Source organism: Macaca nemestrina, chromosome 17, assembly GCF_043159975.1.
Source record: "Macaca nemestrina isolate mMacNem1 chromosome 17, mMacNem.hap1, whole genome shotgun sequence".
NCBI lineage: Eukaryota > Metazoa > Chordata > Mammalia > Primates > Cercopithecidae > Macaca > Macaca nemestrina.
In genome coordinates, this window is record NC_092141.1 from 38,517,813 (window position 1) to 38,541,106 (window position 23,294).

A 23,294-nucleotide genomic window follows, 5' to 3' on the forward strand; every position below is an offset into this window, starting at 1 on the left:
CAATGTCTTTAAAACATACCTTCTGAAGTCGTTACTCCACATATAAACACCGAGTCACTGCTGAATGCACAGAACTTCTCCTCTGTGAAAGCACCTGAAGTCAGCATGCGTGATTTTTTTTTTAAACAACAGTTCCACACATTCTTCCCCATACAGTTATCAACCATTCTAAAGCAAGTTTGGATTTCCTCTCGCCTCTCTCTTGAACTAATACAACCACATCAGACAGCATTCTCTCTCTGGGTACTATGCACAGCTTTAAAAACTATTCTTTATAACCACCTTCCTATTTCTTGTTCAAGGATCTATACTATGAAATCCAGGTAAACTGGTAAAGTTAAAGTTCTGACTGTTAAATTGTATAATTTTGTTACCATGGAATAATCCATTAAGCATTTACTGAGTCCCAAATCAGAACTAACTTAACACTTTAGGTTAAAACATTATCAAGAAATGAGCATAGTTCCAGCCAATATTAAAAGTTCATATGAATTTCATCTCTTTTTAAAAACTGGGGCCAAAATTGGGGCAGGGCACAGTGGCTTATACTTGTAACCCTAACACTTTGGGAGAATGAGGCAGGGGGATCACTTGCAGACAAGAGTTTGAGACCAGCCTGGGCCACCCAGTGAGACGCAGTCTCTACCAAAAATTTTTTTTTAAAAATCGGTGTATATTTTTCATTATTTCTTCAAACTGGGGTACAATTCATGTCTCTGCTTTTGAGCGGCTCTTAGAACTCAGCTACAGAAACACCCAGGCTTATTATGCCAAGGGATTTTCTGATCACCTGCAACGCAATGGGGGGAATGGGGTTTAAAACACTTTCTCCACAGAAGAGTAATGACCCAAAAAGAGTCATCTGAATTTAAAGCCAACACACAAAACCTGTTGACACGTGTTATACTTTAGTGCTTATACAAAAAAAAAAAAAAGAGAGAAGAAAGACATTCTATTGAGCTAACTAACTGCCACGGCCAATGACAACTTCAGGCTTTTGGATCTCCTTCCCAATTAAAAGTATTAGTTTATCCTACAAAATCTGCAGATACAATGAATACAAGACAGAAACTGAAGTTTTGCTTTGAGAATATACATAAAGGACTAGTGGATGATCTATGCTACATGGTCAAGAAACTCCTTTTGGGCCTTGTAGAACCGTCTAGCTTGTAGCTACCTGCACCTTGGCCATCCATTTTGCCAATATAAATAAAGGTCCTTTCAAGAGTTGAGTGAGCGCACTGTTCAACTAGATTACAATCTAATTTTCTGCTGCTGCAGTGAACAGTTAATAAGTGTTCAATTATAAGTGAAATTAACTTACAATTGTGAATTACTTCATATTAAATGATTTTCCCTCTCAATTCCATTCTCCCATAATGCTGAACTTAGATTTGTCACTGGCTTCTAAAGAGCAACATCTACATGTAATTTAGGAAGTCCTAAAAAGCAATTATGTTTTACATTTAAACATGGTTCTTGTACAAAAATTTATGTGCATGACGACATCTTGGGAATTCACAAAACTTGAAAGAGTATTAATATAATTTAGCTATACTGAAAAATAATTCCCAAGAAATCAGAAAGCAGCTCACAAAAGGGCTTGCGCTCCTGTGAGAATCTAACGATGTAGCTGATCTGACAGGAAGTGGAGTTCAGGCGGTGATGCCCGCTGGCCCACCGCTCACGTCCTGCTCTGTGGCTCGGTTCCAAACAGGTCATAGACGGGTATTAGTCTGGTCCCGTCTGTGGCCCAGGGGTGGGGGAACCCTGGTCTAGAGGACACATGCAGGTAACGTGGGGCAAAGCAAGACAGCAAACAGAGCATTCAGAAAGGAACATGTTAAGAGGAATAGAAAAGGAGATATAGCAAGTTGTTGTGTAGATATAATCCCCCAAACCAAAATGATGTAAATCACTCTTGAATTCCCTAATTCAAAAATGCAAAACATTGAGGGGTGAGAGAGGACACACAGTCTTATCACCTGGACAATTACATGTAACTGTAGCACACTGGAGTTGATAATATGTTTCACATATATACAGAGAGGCATTCAAAACACTTAACAACTGGCATGGCATAGGCACCAATCCTTCAGAATGGACACTAGTCAGCATGCTACACTTGACTGCACCTGCTGAATGCCAGCCCTGCCTCTAGGACTTGACCCACATGACCTGAAGGAATCTTGTACTTTTATATTAAAGATTCTTATCTGCCTGCCATTTTTCACTTCGAAATGTCTGGGCGTATGGGTGGAAAGAGAGGTAGATATAGCATTCATGCGAAGATTAAGGGCTAATGAGGAGAGATAAATCCTTAAAATATTCCACAAAAGCCCATATGAAAATAGAGTGACAACTGCCTTGGGCTATGTACCAAAAGCCTGGAAACTTAATGAAGGCATAAACACAACTCACAAGAAACAGACCATGAAACCATTTGCAGGTGGTGGGTATTTAATTTTCAAACTATGTATCAGGTATGCCAGAGTGTAAACAACCAATTTTGAGTATTTACTTTCCGGGGGGTGGGGGTTGGGGAGCAAACCAACCGGAGGCACGGAGGCAAGGTTATGGAAAACTGGGTTGTCCTGCCTTGTGGGGAGATGAGAATACTATACTAGGGACTACTGGCTGATGATAATAATAATATCTATTATTACTTGTTATATATCATTATATATATTTATTAATGATAATATAATGCTATTTATATATTACATATAATATATATAATAATACATAATTTTTTTTGGAGACAGGGTCTTGTTCTGTCACCCAGGCTGCAGTGCCACGCAGTGGCACAATCATGGCTCACTGCAGCCTCAACCTCCTGAGCTCAAGCAATTCTCCCACCTCAGCCTCCCAAGTAGATGGGACCACAGGCATGTGCCACCACGTCCAGCTAATTTTTAAATTTTGTGGAGACAAGGCCCCACTTTGTTGCTCAGGCCAATCTCAAACTTCTGGGCTCAAGCAATGCTCCCGCCTCAGCCTCCCCAGTGTTGGGATTACAGGCATGAGTCACTGTGCACAGTCTGATAATGATTTTAAGGATGCCTAAATTACAATAAGAACTCCATGTTTATCTTATTGTATTTAGGTAAAGGACCCAAACTTAACAGAAATTAAATCAAAGAAAAATGATTCCAAGTTTTCCACAACAACCAGCATGGAGATGCAACTGAGTCAGGATTCTTCATACGGGTATGTGGGACTGTACCAAAAGGAAGCAAAGTCACTTTACAGAATAAAAAGAACAAACTAAGAATAGTAATAAAATGTGACAACAGTAGTCTGAGGCTCTCCTAGGTGCAAGATCAGAGCATTTCTGAGCTGTTAAGACGGTAAAATTTGGCTTGATGTCTATACAAAATAAATTTACCTACTGCTTGATACATGTTATAACAACTTCAAGCATCAAACTAGCAGTGTCAGTGGGAATAAAAGTAACCCTATATTATATGCATAGCTGTAGCAGAGTTAAGTAGAGACTCTGGAACCCAGAGGGACACTAGCTGAGTCCAAACACCTGCCCCTACCCCTGCCCCTTACTAAGCTGAATGTCCTTGAGCATGCTACTTTATTTCTCTGGGTTTCAATTAATTTGTTTTGAGTACATTTAGGGGTTTATTAGTTGATGCAATATGCAATTACTTGTGCCAAAATTCTCCCAATTCAGTATCTATAGTTCCATATAAAGCCTTCACTTTACCTATTATTATCAATGGTAAAGAGGTGGGGGAGAGACTCTTAGGTGTACTTTATCATTTCTTGAAGGTGGATGCATGCTGACTCAGATGTCAAGTAAAAAAGCCAACAAGCTTTCAAGGTAAGACTTTCTTTGTGTATTATTCTGGGTCCGTGGCCTTTAGCCACTGGAAAGATCAGGATAGGAAGAACTTCTAGGGACCCCAGAGCTTGACCTAGGAGGCAAGAGATGTGATCTGATGAAAACCAGGTAAGATCAGCGATATGCTACAATGAGATGTGACAATGGATTATTATGATACTACCAAAGGTTTTTAAATTTCCTTGTGAAGTTCCTTGTAGAGGAAAAGTTAAGCAGAGAGCAAGGATACTGTAACAAGAGATGCACTGCAGGTTGCCGTCCTTTTAACCTTTCACAATGCATTGAATAAAGGGCTCCTGAATTTGGTCAAGACTCCATGCTGTGGTTTTAGCTACAGGTTAAGAAACCCAGTGTGAACAGTAAGATGCAAAAATGCAGCCTCCCATGATGTATAAAATTTGCTGTTAAAAGATGATTTTAATAACTATGCAAATGGTATCATTACACTGAGCAGGAAGTAGATGACAGTGACCTAGCTTTATTCATGTTAGAAATAATGCACTTTACAACATCATTTTAGTCATAAGGCTGCTGCTTCACTTACCACTTCTGTTGATGTTTCTGCATGTTCAGAAGTAACATGTTCTTGAAGAGATGTCTCCGTACAGCCCATTTTTCCACAATAGGGACAAGTAAAAGACTGTGGCTGCTCTACAGAGAAAGCTTCCCCACCATAGTATAAATCTGAAAAATAAAGTAGAATTGCATTGAGGAATATTAGTCTTTAAACACATAAAAATGTAATAAAGAAAGTGTGGGCCAGGAGCAGTGGTTCCTGCCTGTAATCCCAGCACGTTGGAAGGACAAGGCAGGTGTATCACTTGAGGTCAGAAGTTCGAGACCAGCCTGGCCAACATGGTAAAACCTCATGTCTACTAAAAATACAAAAATTAGCCAGGCATGGTGGCAGGTGCCTGTAATCTCAGCTGGTCTGGAGGCTGAGCCAGGAGAATTGCTTGAACTTGGAAGGCGGAGGTTGCAGTGAGCCAAGATCGTACCATTGCACTCCAAAAGAAAGTGTGCCTAAAATATTCGACAACCTCACGTGGTCAAGGAATGCTTAGGTACCTATTTACATTGGTAATATCCTGATTCCCATGAGGACTCCATGTTGTTCCTCCAAAATTCCTTCCCCAGATAACTACTATATATATAGCCTTAAGAGAGAACGAAGCAAACAACTCCATCCTCCTTCACTTATTTGAAACATTGGTCATTTTACATCTGGCTCTAATTTTATCGTAATTTATTTTTTCCTTATCTGTATACTCTGTGGCAACACTGATATCAACAGAAAAAATCAGGAGGGTCTACCAAGAAACAAGGACAAATGTGCTCAGAGGGAAAGACAGACAACCATGATCGATACGAGAACTGCCAGATGTAGTTAGCTGTCTATAGAACACACTGCTCTCAGAGCATGGAGGATAATGCTAACTTAAGATACTACCAACAACATTAAAAAGGTTTTTTTTGAGACAAGGTCTTACTCTGTCGCCCAGGCTGGAGCACAGTGGCATGATCACAGCTCACTGCAGACTCAATATCTGGGCTCAAAGGATCCTCCTGCCTCAGCCTCAGACATAACTGAACTACAGGTGTGTGCCATCACACCCAGTTAATTAAAAAAAAATTTTTTTTTGGCAGAGATGGTGTCCCACCATGTTGCCTAGGCTGGTTTTGAACTCCAAGTCCTCCCACCTCCACCTTCCAAAGTGCTGCGACTACAGGCATGAGCCACCACGCCTGGCCTGTCACAAAATATTTCGCCCAACTGGTTTACTGGAAAACTAACCAGTAGTCTGTGGGAATAATTTGTTCACCTCATAAGTTTATCTCAAGGAATAAGCCTATTTTTTCCATTAGGTAATTGCTATGGTTTGAATATGGTTTGTCCCCGCCAAAGCTCATGCTGTGGCTTCGTCTCCAATGTGGTGGTGTTGGAAGGTGGTGTCTTTAGGAGATGATAAGGTTGTTAAGAGCTATTAATGCCTTTCTCAGGAGTGAATTCTCGCTCTCTCAGGACTGAATCAGTTCCCTTGAGAGTGAGTTACTTTAAAGTGAGGCTGTCTGTCACTCACAACTGTTTGGTCTCTTTACACATGCCCACTGCCCCTTCTGCTTCTCTGCCATGTTATGACACAACTGAGCCCTCACCTGAAGTCCACCAGATGCAGATGAACCATCTTGGCCCCGTTAGCCTCCAGAATTGTGAGCTAAATAGACCCCTTTCCTTTAGAAATGATCTAATTTCAAGGATTTTCTTATACTAAGAGAAAACAGAGAGACAGAAACATCAAATAAGATGGAAGTATATTCAGTATGTTATGCCACCACAAGGAATTATTTAATTATTTAGCATAAAACAAACACCAAATTTAAGAGAGCTTTTGTAAGAAAAGAAAATGGAAGAAAGTGTTCATTACATGATAGATTTGTTCATATTCACTTTTAGGGAGATTTAAATGATCATAAAAGTTTTAGGTATCATGTATATATTGACCATTTATTAGGTGTACAAGACTTATCAGGTGGATTTGGAGTAAGTGCGGATAAATATATTAAGAAGAATAGAACTTCCTCATCTGATAAAGGGCATCTACCAAAAACTCAGCAAACATCATTTACTGGTGAAAGACTGGATGCTTTCCCCTAAGATCAGAACAAGACAAGTGTGTCCACTCTTGCCACTTCTATTTAGTATTTTACTGGAGGATCTATCCAGAGTAAATGAAAGGTATCCAGACAGGAAGAAATAAAATGATTTTTATTTGCAGATGACATGACCTTGTGTACAGAAAGTCCTAAGGAATCCACTAAAAAAAAACTCTTGGCGCTGGGTGCTGTGGCTCACGCCTATAATCGTAGCACTTTGGGAGGCGAAGCAGGTGAATCACTTCAGGTCAGGAGTCTGAGACCAGCCTGGCCAACTAGGAAAACCCCATCTCTATTAAAAATACAAAAATTAGGCTGGGCGTGGGGGCTCATGTCTGTAATCCCAGCACTTTGGGAGACCAAGGCGGTGGATCACCTGATGTCGGGAGCTCATGACCAGCCTAGCCAACATGGTGAAACCCCGTCTCTACTAAAAATACAAAAATTAGCTGGGCGTGGTGGTGCACACCTGAAGTCTCAGCTACTCAGGAGGCTGAGGCAGGAGAATCACTTGAACCCAGGAGGCGGAGGTTGCAGTGAGCTGAGATCGTGCCACTACACTCCAGCCTGGGGAACAAGAGTAAAACTCTGTCTCAAAATAAAATAAAATAAAAATATAAAAATTAGCCAGACATCGTGGTGCATGCCTGTGGTCTCAGCTACTTAGGAGGCTGAGGCAGGAGAATCGCTTGAATCCAGGAGGCGGAAGTTGCAGTGAGCCGAGATGGCACCACTGCACTCCAGCCTGGGCAACAGAGGGAGACTCCGTCTCAAAGAAAATAAACAAACAAACAAACAAACAAAACCCTCTTGGAACAAATAAAGAGGTTCAGCAGCACTGTGGGATACGAGATCTATAGGAAAAAAATCAATTGTTTGTCTATATGGTTGCAATGACCAATTCAAAAATAAAATTAGAAAACAGCCGAGCATGGTGGCTCATGCCTGTAATCCCAATGCTTTTGGAGGTAGAGGCAGGAACCACTTGAGCCCAGGAGTTTGAGACAAGCCTTTGCAACGTAACAAGGTTTCACCTCTACAAAAAATTAAAACTTCAGTCTGTTGTGGTGGCATGTGCATGTGGTCCCAGCTACTTGGAAGGCTGAGATGGGAAGATCACTGGAGCCTGAGAGATTGAGGCTGCAATGAGCCATGATGGCACCACTGCACTCCAGCCTAGGTGACACAATGAGAACCCATTTCAAAATAAATACATAAGCTAAAAATTCCATATAAGACAGTAAAAGAATACAGATGCTCCTTGACTTACAATGGGGTTATATCCTAAAACTTGATGAACCTATTTTAAGTTGAAAATGCATTTAATACACCTAACCTACCAAACGTCATAGCTTAGCCTAGTCTACATTAAATGTGCTCAGAACACTCATGTAAGCCTACAGTTGGGCAAAATCACCTAAAATGAAGCCTATTTTATGAATTTATTGAAGACTGCACTGAAAATGAAAACAGCATGGTTGTATGTCTTTAAAGTTCTGTTTCTACTGAACATATATTGCTTTTGCACTACAAGATTAAAAAATCATAAGCTGAACCATCATAAACTGGGGACCATCTATTCTTAGGAATAAATTCAATGGAAGTGCAAAACTCATACTGTGATAACTGCAGAAGTGTGTCAAAAGAAATTAAAGACCTACATAAATGGAAACATATCCCATGTTCATGGATCAGCAGATTTAGTATTATTAAGATGGCAGTACTCTCCAAACTAATCTACAGATTTGACATAATTCCATTCAAAATCCTAGTTGGCTTCTTTGTAGAAACTGACAAGCTGAATCTAAAATACAGAAATGAAAGAGACACAAAATACCCAAAATAATCTTGAAAAGAACAAAGGTGGAAGACTTAGTCTTCTTGATTTCAAAGCTTACTATGAAGCTACAGAAATCAAGACAGTGTAGTACTGGCATAAAGACAGACATATAGGCTTGGCACGGTGGCTCACGCCTGTAATCCCAGCACTTTGGGAGGCTGAGGCGGGCAGATCACGTTGAGCTCAGGAGTTTGACACCAGCCTGGGCAATGTGGCGAAACCCCATTTCCACAAAAAATTAAAAAATCAGCTAGGCGTGGTGGCTTCCACCTGTGATCCCAATTACTTGGAAGGCTGGAGGTGGAGGATTGCCTGAGCCTGGGAAGCACAGGATGCAGTGAGCCAAGATCACACCACTGCACTCCAGCCTGGGTGACAGAGTGAGACTCTGTGTCAAAATACAGACAAAAACACCAGGCATATAGATCAATGGAATAGACTGAGAGTCTAGAAATAAACCCTCATTTACAGTCAACCTATCTTTAACAAGAGTGCCAAGACATTGCATTAGATAAAGAATAGTCTTTCCAACAAAAGATATTGGGACAACTGAATATTCACATGCAAAAGAATAAAGTTGGCGCTTTACCTCATTCCATATATAAAAATTAATTCTAAATGGGTCATATATCTAAATATAAGAGCTAAAACTATAAAACTCTTAGAAGAACACATAGGTTTAAATCTTCGTGACTTTGAATTAGGCAGTGATTTTCTAGATACAGCACCAAATGCACAACAAATGAAAAAATACATAAATGGGACATTATCAGAATTAGAACTTTTGTGCTTCAAAGCACACCACCAAGAAAGTGAAAACACAACCCACAGAATGGGAGAACATTTTTGCAAATCATCTATCAGATAAAAACACTTATCTATGGAATAAAAAACTATTACAATTCAATAACAAAGACATATTATCCAATTAAAAAATGGGCAAAGGATCTAGGTATTTCTTCACAGTAGATATACAAATGGCCCATAAGCATAAGAAAATATGCTCATAATTTATATTTCAGATAAATATAAATCAAAACCACCTGAGACACTACTTTACACCTACTAGGATGGCCGAAATAAAAAGGACAAAAAGTGTGGGGCTAGGTAAGAAATTATAGCATGAAGCCAGGTGTGGTGGCTCATGTCTGTTATCTCAGCACCCTGGGAGGCCCGCAAGTGGATGACCTGAGATCGAGAGTTCAAGACCAGCCTGGCCAACATGGTGAAACCCTGTCTCTACCAAGAATACAAAAATTTTCTGGGCATGGTGGCAGGCACCTGTAATCCCAGCTACTCAGGAGGCTGAGGCAGGAGAATCGCTTGAACCCAGGAGGTGGAGGTTACAGTAAGCCGAGATGGCGCCATTGCACTTCAGCCTAGGCGAGAAGAGTGAAACTCTGTCTCAAAAAATAAATAAATTAAAAAAGATTATAGCATGAAACATTTATATATTTTCTTACAATGTCTTCTAATCAACTGTGGAAACAACCTTTTTTTTTTTTTTTTTTGAGATAGTGTCTTGCTTTATTGCCTAGGCTGGAGTGTAGTGACACAATCAGGGTTCACTGTAGCCTCAACCACGTGGGCTCAAGTGATCCTCCCATCTCAGCCTCCCATGTAGCTAGGACTACAGATATATGTGTGCCACTACATCCAGCTAATTTATTGTATTTTTGAGGGGTAGGTGCAGAGACAGTTTTCGCCACGTTGCCCAGGCTTGTCTCAAACTCCTGGACTCAAGTGATCTGCCCATCTAAGCCTCCCAAAATGTTGGGATTACAGGTGTGAGCCACCACACCCAGCCAACAATCTGCTTTCTGGTCATTACAAAAGTTATTACTGCCAGGCATGGTGGCTCACATCTATAATCCCAGCACTTTGGGAGGCCAAGGCAGATGGATAACTTGAGGTCAGGAGTTCAAGACCAGCCTGGCCAACAAGGTGAAACTTCACCTCTACTAAAAATACAAAACAATTAGCTGGGCACAGTGGCACACACCTGTAGTCTCAGCTACTCAAGAGGCTGAGGCACGAGAATTGCTTGAACCCAGGAGGCAGATGCTGCAGTGAGCTGAGATCTGGCCACTGTATTTCAGCCTAGGTGACAAAGTGAAACTCTGACTTAAAAAAAAAAAAAAAAAAGGTATTATTTGTGTGTTAATAGCAAGAACAAAAAACAGACTATATTTCTTCTTTACTGAAGCACTCTTCTATTTCATACCTTGTCAGTGGTGTGTATTTCTGAATGGTTTTTTTAAACAAGTAAACTATGATTAAGACGAACAGACAGAATTACTTGGTATATAAATGTAAGGCTGGGTGCAGTGGCTTATGCCTGTAATCCTAGCACTTTGGAGGCCGAGGCAGGTGGATCATGAGGTTAGGAGTTCAAGACCAGCGTGGCTAACATGGTGAAACCCCGTCTCTATTAAAGATACAAAAAATTAGCCGGGCACGGTGGTGCACGCCTATAATCCCAGCTCCTCGGGAGGCTGAGGCAGGAGAATCGCTTGAACCTGGGAGGTGGACGTTGCAGTGAGCTGAGGTAGGGCCATTGCACTCCAGCCTAGGAGACAGGGCAAGACTCCATCTCAAAAAAAAAAAAAAAAAAAGCCGGGCATGGTGGCTCACGCCTGTAATCCCAGCACTTTGGGAGTTTGAGGCGGGTGGACAGCCTAAGGCCAGAAGTTCGAGACCGGGTCTGTTCAACATGGTAAAACTCTGTCTCTACTAAAATACAAACAAATCAGCCAGGCGTGGTGGTGTGCGCCTGTAATCCCAGCTACTTGGGTGGCTGAGGCAGGGGAATTGCTTGAACCAGGGAGGTGGAGGTTGCAGTGAGCCAAGGTTGCGCCACTGTATTCCAGCCAGGGTGACAGAGTGAGACTCCATCTCCCAAAAAAAAAAGATAAGATTTATTTCATGTTTGATGAATCTGGGGCCTCATGGTATGCTGCTGGGGAGTTTTAGAATACTTCGCCTTTCCTTCTTCACACGTACATACAATTCTAAATGATGTAATTCATTAAATTTTTAATTACTTACCAAAATCTACCCTTGTTAATATGCACCGCATTGGGTGGTCAGTTGTATGCCTTGTTGTTGTTGCACCACTTTCATAACAAGACGCACAAAGATCGTAATCGTAGCAAATTAAACACTTATATCTGCGACCTCGAAAATTTCCTTTTAAACATGCATCACAGCTGACACCTATAAAAAAAAGAAATATCTTTCGTTACCAGTTATAAAGGCCACTCTTGATTTCATTTTTATGAATGTTTCAGGTGTTCATTTAACCCCACATATCCTTTCCAAAATGACTAGAAATGACTTAGTAAAATGATATGGGAATTTTTAGCCATGTGCTGGATTCATTACTCTGATTTATATACTCCAGATGAAAATAATTTAAAATGACTGATACAGGCTGGGCACGGTGGCTCACGCATGTAATCCCACTACTTGGGCGGGCCAAGGCGGGTGGATCACTTGGGGTCAGAATTCCAAGACCAGCCTTGGTCAACATGTTGAAACCCCGTCTCTACTAAAAATGCAAAAATTAGCTGGGCTTGGTGGCGGGTGCCTGTAATCCCAACTACTTGGGAGGCTGAGGCACAAGAATTGCTTAAACCCAGGAGGTGGGGTTGCAGTGAGCTGAGATCGCGCCACTGCACTCCAGCCTGGGCAACAGAGCAAGACTTTGTCTCCAAAAAAAAAAAAAAAACCAAAACCAAAACCAAAACTAAAAGCAAACAAAAAACCACTTAAAATTAAATAAAGTAAAATGACTGACACAATGTAATCACCCTTTTCCCCCCTTAAAAAATGCCTTGATATAGGCCAGGCATGGTGGCTCAGGCCTGTAATCCCAGGACTTTGGGAGGCCGAGGTGGGCGGATCATGAGGTCAGGAGATGGAGACCATCCTGGATAACATGGTGAAACACCGTCTCTACTAAAAAAAAAAAAAAATACAAAAAATTAGCCGGGCTTGGTGGCAAACACCTGTAATCCTAGCTACTCCAGAGGTTGAGGGAGGAGAATCGCTTGAACCCAGGAGGTGGAGGTTGCAGTGAGCCGAGACCAAGCCACTGCACTCCAGCCTGGGCAACAGAGTGAGACTCCATCTCAAAAAAAAAAAAAATTTGATAAGCCAGCAAGAAGGTAAAAACCAAGATGAAGAGGGACTGGTGACTGACTGGAAGCACTAAAGAGGGCTTTTCACAATGAGGGTATTTGCCAAAGCAGGTAAAAATCTAAGTTTAAGTTCTACAGCATTATAGGACAAAGGCCTACTAAAGGTGGGATAATTAACAGAAGATTCCTCATAAAACCAAGATCCTAATATACTCTCACAATGCATGGGTGGGCTAGAAATCCTCCCTAGGGGATTACAAAAATTACCCTAGTGAAAGCCCCCAGCCCTGGGGGCACAAAATAACAACAAAAAGCCATAACCACAAACCAGTCCTCATGGGTTTATAGCCCAAATTCTATCAAATGGTTCCAAAGACCTTGGGAAGAATTTTAAGTGGTCTTAAATTAGAATTGACAGCAAGCATCTGGCATATATTAACATCCAAGGAATAAGTTCATAATTTAAATCATAAAATACAGAAAAGCAAAGCACCATCAGAAAGAACTAACAGGAGCAGCAGAATCAGTCCCGAGTTCGTATCAGAACTGGATATCAAATAATTCTTAACCTGTTAAAAGAAATAACCGGGTGTTGTGCCTAACACCTGTAATCCCAAGCACTTTGGCAAGGCAAGTCAGAGGGATGGCTTGAGGCCAGGAGTTCAAGACCAGCCTGGGCAACATAGAGAGATCCTGTCTACAAAAACATTTAAAAATTAGCTGGGCATTGTGGCCTGTGCCTGCAGCCCTAGCGACCAGAAGCTGGAGGAACGGGAGAATGGGGAGTCACAGTTTAGCGGGTAGGGAGTTTTGAAGTCTGGGATAATGGAATAATTCTGGAGATGGACAGTGGTGATGGTTCCAAGAATGTGAATATACTTAATGCTACTGAATTGTACACCTAAAAGGGCTTAAAATAAATTTTATGCTATGTATATTTTACTGTAATAAAAAAATATGCCATTTGCAACAGCATTTTTAAAAAGTGCCTCTGAAAAAATCTAACCAAAGATAGGTAGCCTTTTATGAAGCAAATGAGTAAAAATGTATTCAAAGACACTAAAGGACTTTAAAAAATACAGATACCAACTTCATGGACTGGAAGGTTCATAATAAAATGTCAACTGATTTGTAGATTCAATACAATTATAACTAAAATTTAAAAAGAATTTTTTTGTGGGACATGGTAAGCTGACTCAAACGCTGATGGACAGTCAAGATGCTCCCAAGAAAAACGAGATAGAGGGACTTGTTTTATATATATATATAGAGCTACACTAATAAATAATAAGTAATACAATAACAAATTATAAAGCTATAATAACTATAATAAGAAGGAATGGCACCAGCATAGAGACAAACTGGCCTATGGAATAGAATGGAAAGCCCAGAAGCAGAGGTTGAAATCTGTTTTACCACAGCAAGGTCACTAAAGAACACTGAGAAAAGAAGGGAGTGGACAATAAATAGTGCTGAACAGGTGATTATCTACATGTGGGGAAAACAGAATTAGATCTCTTCCCCATATCCCGTACACACAAAAAATCAATTCCACATGGTTTAAAGACAGATTCAAAAGAACAATGAAAAATATCTCTAGAAGACCATATACAGTATTTTTATCAGCCTAAAGTAGAAAACAATTTCTTAAATCTTTCTTTCTCTTTCTCAAACACACACACACACACTCCAAATCAAAAAGTAAGAGATAAATCCAACTATGTTAAGAGTTTGTCTTGGTCTTTTAACAGCCTACACTGATTGGAAATACAAGGCTCAGAAACTGGTGATATGTACAGTACACATGACAGACAAAAGTTTGGTATTCAGAATGCATTCTGAACTCTTACATATCAGTAAGTAAATGATGAATGCTCAATAGAAAAATGGAGAAACCTGTCAAAGGGCACTCAAAGAACAACAAACATAAATGGCCAGTAAACATATGAAAAGACGCTCAGTCTCATTAGTCATCAAAGAAGTGCATGATTAACATCTGTGAGCTAGCATTTTACATTTACCAAACTGGTAAGAAACTATAAGTTTCATGATGTCAAGTGTTAATGAAGATAAAGGGCAGCAGAAGTGCTTATACCCTGCTGGTGGGAGTGTACGTCAGCACAACCACTTTGAAAAATTTGTTCATATTTTAGTCAAGTTAAACACATATACCTCCTATGATACCGTAATTTCACTCTTTTTTTTTTTTTTTTTTTTTTTTTTTTGGAGACGGAGTCTCGCTCTGTCGCCCAGGCTGGAGTGCAGTGGCCGGATCTCAGCTCACTGCAAGCTCCGCCTCCCGGGTCTACGCCATTCTCCTGCCTCAGCCTCCCGAGTAGCTGGGACTACAGGCACCTGCCACCTCGCCCGGCTAGTTTTTTGTATTTTTTAGTAGAGACGGGGTTTCATGTGTTAGCCAGGATGGTCTCGATCTACTGACCTCGTGATCCGCCCGTCTCGGCCTCCCAAAGTGCTGGGATTACAGGCTTGAGCCACCGCGCCCGATCATTTCACTCTTAAATACGTTCCCAGGGGGAATCTTTTGTCTGTGTGCCCCTAGAGAATGTAGAAGAATGTTGACGGCAGTTTTTGTAACTGAATTTTAAAAAGGCGACTCAGGGACCGGGCGTGGTGGCTCATGCCTGTAATCCCAGCACTTCGGGAGGCCAAGCGGGCGGATCATGAGGTCAGGAGATCGAGACCATCCTGGCTAACATGGTGAAACCTCGTTTCTACTAAAAATACGAAGAAAAATTAGCTGGGCATGGTGGCGGGCGCCTGTAGTCCCAGCTACTCGGGAGGCTGAGGCAGGAGAATGGCGGGAACCCGGGAGGCGGAGCTTGCAGTGAGCCGAGATCACGCCACTGCACTCCAGCCTGAGCAAAAAGTGCGAGACTCCGTCTCAAAAAAAAAAAAAAAAAAAGACTATTCAGACTCAAAAGCTCAACAGTTCAATATGCACAGAATGAATTGGAAAAAGAATGAATCAAAGCAACAGGTAAGAACATCTGCCTCAGATGAATGAAAAAAAAGTCTCAAAGAATACATATAGTATAAAGTTGAAAACCAGTATCTAGTTTAGGAAATCAAACATGTAGTAAAACTATAAAAGGAAAATGAGGGAATGATAAAATTTTGGTCAGTGGTTCCCTCTGGGGGTTAAGGGGATGAGGAGATGAGTGTGTGAAGCTTTTAGGGATCTTGAAATGTAACATTTTTACATCTGGCCAAGAGGATCTGTAGTACCATTCTTCTCCTTTGCATTTATTTTATGAAAATTCTCATATATCCAACCAATATTTTATTTTTAAAAGTTCTTTCCTTCCTTCCAAACAAACAAAAAAACAAAAAACAAAAACATAAAGCAAAGCTGGAATTGTTTACAGCAACCTTTGGGCTGTCAGTTCAAGGTGGAAAACCGGAAAACTAACATAGTTTTGGCAGACTGTAGATTTTTTTTTGAGACAAGGTCTCACTGTCACCCTGCCTGGAATGCAGTTGCATAATCTCGGCTCACTACAGCCTCGACCTCCTGGGTTTAAGCAATCCTTCTACCTCAGCCTCCTGAGTAGCTGAGACCACTGGTGTGTGCCACCATGCCCGCATAATTTTTGTCAGGATGGTCTCGAACTCCTGGACTCAAGCAATCTGCCTGTGTCAGCCTCCCAAAGTATTAGGATTACAGGCATGAGCCACTGAGACTGGCCTAGGTTGTAGATTCTTAATGTTTGTTGAATGTTTTTATTAAAAAACAAAAAACACCAAAAAAAAAAAAAAATCAGGCCAGGCACAGTGGATCACGTCTGTAATCCCAGCACTTTGGGAGGCTGAGACAGGCAGATCACAAGGTCAGGAGTTCAAGACCAGCCTGGCCAACATGGTGAAACCCCATCTCTACTAAAAATACAAAAATTAGCCGGGCGTGGTGGCAGCCACATCCCAGCTACTCGGGAGGCTGAGGCAGGAGAATTGCTTGAATCTGGGAGGCAGAGGTTGCAGTGAGCCGAGATCGCACCGTCGCACTCCAGCCTGGGGCACAAGAGCGAGACTTCTCCTAAAAAAAAAAAAAAAAAGCAACCACCAAAAAAAACCAAAACAAAAGGCCAGGGGCGGTGTCTCAAGCCTGTAGTCCCAGCACTTTGGTAGGCCGAGATGGGCAGATCACGAGGTCAGGAGATCAAGACCATCCTGGCCAACACGGTGAAACCCCGTCTCTACTAAAAAATACAAAAAACTAGCCGGGCATGGTGGCGGGCGCCTGTAGTCCCAGCTACTCAGGAGGCTGAGGCAGGAGAATGGCGGGAACCCGGGAGGCGGAGCTTGCAGTGAGCCGAGATCCGGCCACTGCACTCCAGTCTGGGTGACAGAGCAAGACTCCGTCTCAAAAAACAAACAAACAAACAAACAAACAAACAAAAAACCGAAACAAAAAAAATGGAATTCCCTGTTATTACTTAGCCATTAACAATAACCACTTAGACAAATCACTTAATGTTCTCTGCTCAATCTTTCTTCATCTATGAAGTTTGCTACGAGAATCAAATGAGGATTAAAATATATGAAAGTCCTAAATTCTAAAGTGGTAATATTAACTTATTCAGATGCAGTAAGATTTTTTTTTTTTGAGACAGAGTCTCGCTCTGTCGCCCAGGCTGGAGTACAGTGGCACGATCTCGGCTCACTGCAAGCTCCACCTCCCGGGTTCACGCCATTCTCCTGCCTCAGCCTCCCGAGTAGCTGGGACTACAGGCACCTGCCACCTCGCCCGGCTAATTTTTGTACTTTTAGTAGAGAGAGGGTTTCATCACATTGGCCAGGATGTTCTTGATCTCCTGACCTCGTGATCCGCCCACTTCGGCCTCCCAAAGTGCTGGGATTACAGGTGTGAGCTATAAGATGATTTTATTACTTTCCTAGAATACAATTTGATCTCAGTACTATACAAAACCTTGTAAATTAGTTTTCAAAATATCCTTCGAGATCCTTGATCTCAAAAGCTTCAGTGAGACTCCCTGATCAACTTACAATGGTAGCCAAATGATGGCATCATGGTGGCAATTTTTCAGCAAATTCAACAAATATTGATTATCTAATATGTAATATGTTTTAGATGCTGAGGATATAGCAATGAACAAAACAAAGCCCTGCCCCCAAGAAACTAACATTTAGTGCGTGAAGACAAGCATAAAAATAAAAGTTGGCTAAGTGTGGTGGTGCGTGCCTGTAGACCCAGCTTCTCAGGAGGCTGAGGTGGGAGAATTGCTTCAGCCCAGGAGGTCGAGGCTGCTGTGAGCTATGATCGTGCAACTGCACTCTAGCCTGCAGACAGAGTAAACCCTGACTCCAAAAAAAGAAAAAATGTTGCAGAACATGGTGGAAGTAAGTGCTATGGAGAAACATAAACCAGTGAAGGACAGCGTGGGCAAAGAAAGTATTACTAAAAAAGATACTTGAGCAAAGAGAGGGAATACTTAAAAATTTGCTTATTCAAAATAGCTTCCAGGCCAGGCGCAGCAGCTCAGGCCTGTCATCAATACCAACACTTTGGGAAACCAAGGCGGGCAGATTGTTTGAGTGCAGGAGTTTGAGACCAGCCTGGGAGACATGGAGAAACCCCGTCTCTACAAAAAACATACAAAAATTAGCCAGGTGTGGTGGTGAGCGCCTGTAGTCCCTACTACTCAGACTGAGGTAGGAGGATCACTTGAGCCTAGGAGGTTGAGGCTGCAGTGAGTGGAGATTGTGCCACTGCGCTCCAGCCTGGGTGCCAGAGTGAGACCCTATCTCAAACAAAAACAAAATAGCTTTCATGCATGATGATGCTTTAAGCACAACACTGAAAATAATGAATGCGGTGGGGGGGGGGGAATACCTATGATACCTATTTAGGTTCACAAATGAAAGTTTAATATGATGGTATGATGGTATAATAATATTGACAAACAATTGTACTGTGAATTTAGGTGCCAGGAAGGTAAACCCAGCTCTGAACTTTTTGGTGTGTAGCCTGACATTATTCTGTAGGCCTGCCTTCTCTTTCTAGGTGGGGATGCCTCCTGGCAAGTATAGATGAACAAAGCTTAAGGCAACTGTGCATGGTGATATTGATAAACACTGTATCTTTCAGTAAAAAGATGCTGATACTTATCCCTTGCTCACTCTACTCTTGCGATTTAATTCAAAGCTACCTAAATGGTTCACATAAGGGATAGGGGGTGGTAGCCTCAGGCTTCACTTAAACCCAGCTAGAGTTCCGTAACTGTAAGCCCTTTAAAAAGGAAACAGGGTTTGTTTGTTTAAATTTACTGTCTATTTGCGATGAAATCATTTCTGTAATATATATTGTTTAGCTTCTCAAATACTGAAAGGCCTTTTATGATTCAAGATCAGTATTTCAAATACAGATACATCATACATATTTATAAAATATTTAAGTCAAACTTTAGGTAAGTTTACAGCAGGGTTTCTTACAACATAAGATTCACTTTATTAATAATCTCTGTGGCGGCCGGGCGCGGTGGCTCAAGTCTGTAATCCCAGCACTTTGGGAGGCTGAGACGGGGGGATCATGAGGTCAGGAGATAGAGACCATCCTGGCTAACACGGTGAAACCCCGTCTCTACTAAAAAAAAAAAAAAAATACAAAAAACTAGCCGGGCGAGGTGGCGGGTGCCTGTAGTCCCAGCTACTCGGGAGGCTGAAGCAGGAGAATGGCATGAACCCGGGAGGCGGAGCTTGCAGTGAGCTGAGATCCGGCCACTGCACTCCAGCCTGGGTGACAGAGCCAGACTCTGTCTCAAAAAAAAAAAAAAATCTCTGTGGCAGGCATGCTGCAGAGGGTTTTTTGGTGATTAGCATACTATGAATAAGAAGTTGAGGTAAGTAAAAATGTTTTATAGCATACAGTTTTTCCATATAGTCTGCTATCATCCTTTCTCATTGTTTTGTGTACGAAAACTCTGTCCTTTAATTCCTTCTGTTGTCATAAACTTGTTGAAGTTACTATTTAATTTGATAGAACATTCCATACCACCTAAGTCTCTAAATAAAAGTATACAAAAGCACAGACTTTTTCAGTTTCTCAATAGTAGCCCATTGTCCGCCTTAGAATGACTCTCACTCAATACAGAGGACCTCCTAAGTATATCTGTCAGAATTTGTATCATTTTATGACACAGATGAACAAAACCTGCTCCGCTACTGTCAACTACAGGTAATCGAACGTTCCTATGGGAGGAAATAAGCTAGCTCTTTGCTGCAGTCCCTTGGTTAACAATAGTGATTCTACCTGGTATCAGGAAGTCGGAGAAATCTGAAACAGAACAGATACATGGCATAGGTAAAACTATCCATTCCTTCACAGGAAGAATGAAGTTGCTTCTGATGAGGTATCAGTACACTGTATTTAAGATATTAAAAACTCAAAGTTCTGGCTGGACGTGGTGGCTCACGCCTGTAATCCCAGAACTTTGGGAGGCCGAGGCGGGTGGATCACCTGAGGTCAGGAGTTCAAGACCAGCCTGGTCAACATGATGAAACCCCATCTCTACTAAAAATACAAAAATTAGCTGGGAGGTGGAGGCTGCAGTGAGCCAAGATCACACCACTGCACTCTGGCCTGGGCGACAGAGCAAGACTCCGTTTTTAAAAAAAATCAAATCAAAGTTCTGAAAAGTATTATAACAGAAACAAGAGTTCAAATATTGTAAAATAATGTCTTGAGAGGCAAAGCTGAATAACCACTAGTTGTCTAGATAGCACTGATATCCATTACATTAAAAAACATTTAGGTTTCATTTACCTTACACTACACATATTCTGCAAAAACTGAGTTAACCAAATAATAACATGTGCAACCCATTACTGCATAATCTAGCTTAGTCACGGCTGGGCACGGGGGCTCACGCCTGTAATCCCAGGGCTTTGGGAGGCCGAGGAGGGCAGATCACCTGAGGTCAGGAGTTCCTGACCAGCCTGGCCAACCCGGCGAAACCCCATCTCTGCTAAATATACAAAAATTAGCCGGGCCTGGTGGTGCGTGCCTGTAATCCCAGGTACTCGGGAGGCTGAGGAAAAAGAATCATTTGAACCCGGGAGGCAGAGGTTGCAGTGAGCTGAGATTGTGCCACTGCACTCCAGCCTGGTAACAGAGCGGCACTCCGTCTCCAAAAAAAAAAAAAAAAAAAATCTAGCTTAGTCATACTGTGTCATAAAGAAGTTGAGAAATCACTAGTTTGTAAAATGGTAACTTGGACAAGCTACATTATAAGGTTAAGGTGTTATATTTGTGATCCCCCATCCTTTCTCATTGTTTTGTATATTTAGAAGTTCTGGAAAACAAACGAAAGCTATGAACTAAAATTTTAAGGAGAAAAGGATGCCTTCTAGTGGGAACACTTTTTTTTTTTTTTTTTTTTTTTTTTGAGAGGGAGTCTCCCTCTGTCGCCCAGGCTGGAGTGCAGTGGCCCAATCTCAGTTCACTGCAAGCTCCGCCTCCCGGGTTTATGCCATTCTCCTGCCTCAGCCTCCGGAGTAGCTGGGACTACAGGCGCTCGACACCTCGCCCAGTTAGTTTTTTTTTTTAATATATTTTTTAGTAGAGACAGGGTTTCACCGTGTTAGCCAGGATGGTCTCGATCTCTGGACCTCAGGATTGGCCCGTCTCGGCCTCCCAAAGTGCTGGGATTACAGGCTTGAGCCACCGCGCCCTGCCTGGGAACACATTTTTAAAAAGCCACTGAAATAATATGTAGTCTTTTCTTTCTTATTTAAAAGAAAAAAAAAGGTTTCTAATATTCGTTTACAGCTTTTTAAAGGAGAAAAATCTCAGGTTGGTATACCTTTTACTTTTTAATAAAATTAGTTTTTAGCTAAGGAATAGAGAGTTGATGGGAAAGAAAAGGTCAACAAAGGGCAAGTTACCTTCAAGAAACACAGGGAAAAAAGAATACAACAGGAAGTCGACCTCATCTGGAATTTGAAGGCCTTGGATTACACAGTACTTGCCATTGACAGCCAATTTTGACTTCTAGCTACCACGTGATGGGGCGGGGGTGGTGGAGAGAGGGAAGGCCTCTTTTCTACTTCTGTGAAATGTCTGTGTATTGTCTCTTCAAGGCCCATGCATCTCTCCAAGTGTGACTTTTTGAAAAAAGGGTATGTATCATATAGGCTGTACCATTTTGACACTGAGAACTGCACAAAGAACAATACTATTAAATGATAGACCATCTCCAAGAAGAGACTCTGCATTTAAGCAGTTGAAAAATTGTGCAACCCTTAGAAGAGGATCTCAGATGAACACAAAACCAAGTAAAAAAGATGAACTAGGCTGGGCACAGTGGCTCATGCCTGTAATCTCAGCACTTTGGGAGGCTGAGGTGGGAGGATCACGTAAGGTCAGGAGTTCGAGACCAGCCTGGCCAACATTGTGAAACCCTGTCTCTACTAAAGATACAAAAATTAGCTGGGTGTAGTGGCGGGTGCCTGTAATCCCAGTTACTTGGGAGGCTGAGGCAGGAGAATTCCTTGAACCCGGGAGGTGGAGGTTGCAGTGAGCCAAAATTGTGCCAGTGTGCTCCAGCCTGGGTGAAAGAGTAAGACTCTGTCTCAAAAAAAAAAAAAAAAAAAAAAAAAGACAAACTATAGTATAAGTAACTCAATTAAAAGTAGAAGTAACCAGAATTATTTTGCTTAAAGAAAATGGTCAAAGGATACTTCCAGATGTGAAACTGCTGGAGGAAGGAAATCTAAGACAAAGTTTATAATGCTTCATAAACTGGGAGCCTACGTCAAGAATGGAGAGTTTTTTCATCTTCTACTTAAGAATCACAGAGGAAATATAAATCATCCCTTGCCAAAACAAAAAGAAACTCTCCGATTTGTCTGTGTGTTTTTTTTTAAGAGCTTTCCTTAGTTATTTTTAGAAATAGGAAGAGAATAAAAAGGTATATTAAACATACATATAACTCTATATATGCGTATTTTTTAAAACCTATGCCCTGTGTTTAAGGGACAGACTCAAGAGGAGAAATGGGGTATTGAGACCCATTCAAACAGACTCTTCAAGAGTAAACCTATAGCTAAAGAGATTCCACAGCAGAGAAAGAGAAATGAAAAACGGGGAGAGCATGATCCAGAAGCAAGATCCAGAAGAAAGAGAACCAGGAAGCTCAGTAAGTAGGTTTTGCCATGTGTACTCCTCACACAGTAGTCTTACTTGAATGAACTATATGTTCATTCAGCATTTAAAACATTTAAAACAACCCTTTCTTACTGGAAATTGGCTTTTCTACTTTTTTTTTTCCAGGTGGAATTCTGCGAGTTCTGTGATACGTAACAACAAGGAGAATCCACCCATCCTTTCATTATTTATTATCTATTATATGCCAAGATACAGCAGTGAACAAAAATATTTGCTGAGGATACAACAGTGTATAAAAATTCTTGCCACACGGAGTTCCTTCTAGTGGTTTAATAGCAAGTTCCTTCACTTTTAATTATGTACCTAATGACTTACATATATTACTTTGCCAATCTTCACAAAGTCGTGAGGTAGGTGGAAAGTGATAAAACTTCTTTTGTGGCTATAGCTGATTTAAAGCTGGTTCAAATCTGCCCAACAAAGTGAATAGAAACATGGGTGAAATACTGTATTTAAAGAGTTCTTTATGAACTTTGTGAAAGACAGAAGATTAATTCATTTCTAAAAGTTTTCAGTATAGAGGAACTTGGTCCTCTCTGGAATAACTGATTGGTTTGCCTGATTTTAAAGAACTGATCTACACTCTTTTATTTGTTC

The 23,294-nt window shown here is 41.3% G+C and overlaps 1 protein-coding gene and 1 long non-coding RNA gene across 2 annotated transcripts in view; one reads left to right on the top strand and one right to left on the bottom strand.

The window, feature by feature from the left end:
* The window catches only part of LOC139359288 (E3 ubiquitin-protein ligase KCMF1-like), a 28,860-nt gene extending 16,029 nt beyond the window's left edge, over window positions 1–12,831 (bottom strand). The window contains 3 exon segments of the mRNA XM_071081912.1: window positions 4,401–4,540; window positions 11,400–11,567; window positions 12,822–12,831. Coding sequence (XP_070938013.1) covers window positions 4,401–4,540; window positions 11,400–11,567; window positions 12,822–12,831 — 318 coding nt within the window.
* Window positions 12,832–15,125: 2,294 nt separating this feature from the next.
* LOC139359359 (uncharacterized) lies at window positions 15,126–23,069 on the top strand. Its single transcript, XR_011615277.1, has 3 exons — window positions 15,126–15,491; window positions 22,506–22,668; window positions 22,803–23,069. It is a non-coding gene; the product is annotated as an uncharacterized lncRNA (long non-coding RNA).
* Window positions 23,070–23,294: the final 225 nt, after the last annotated feature.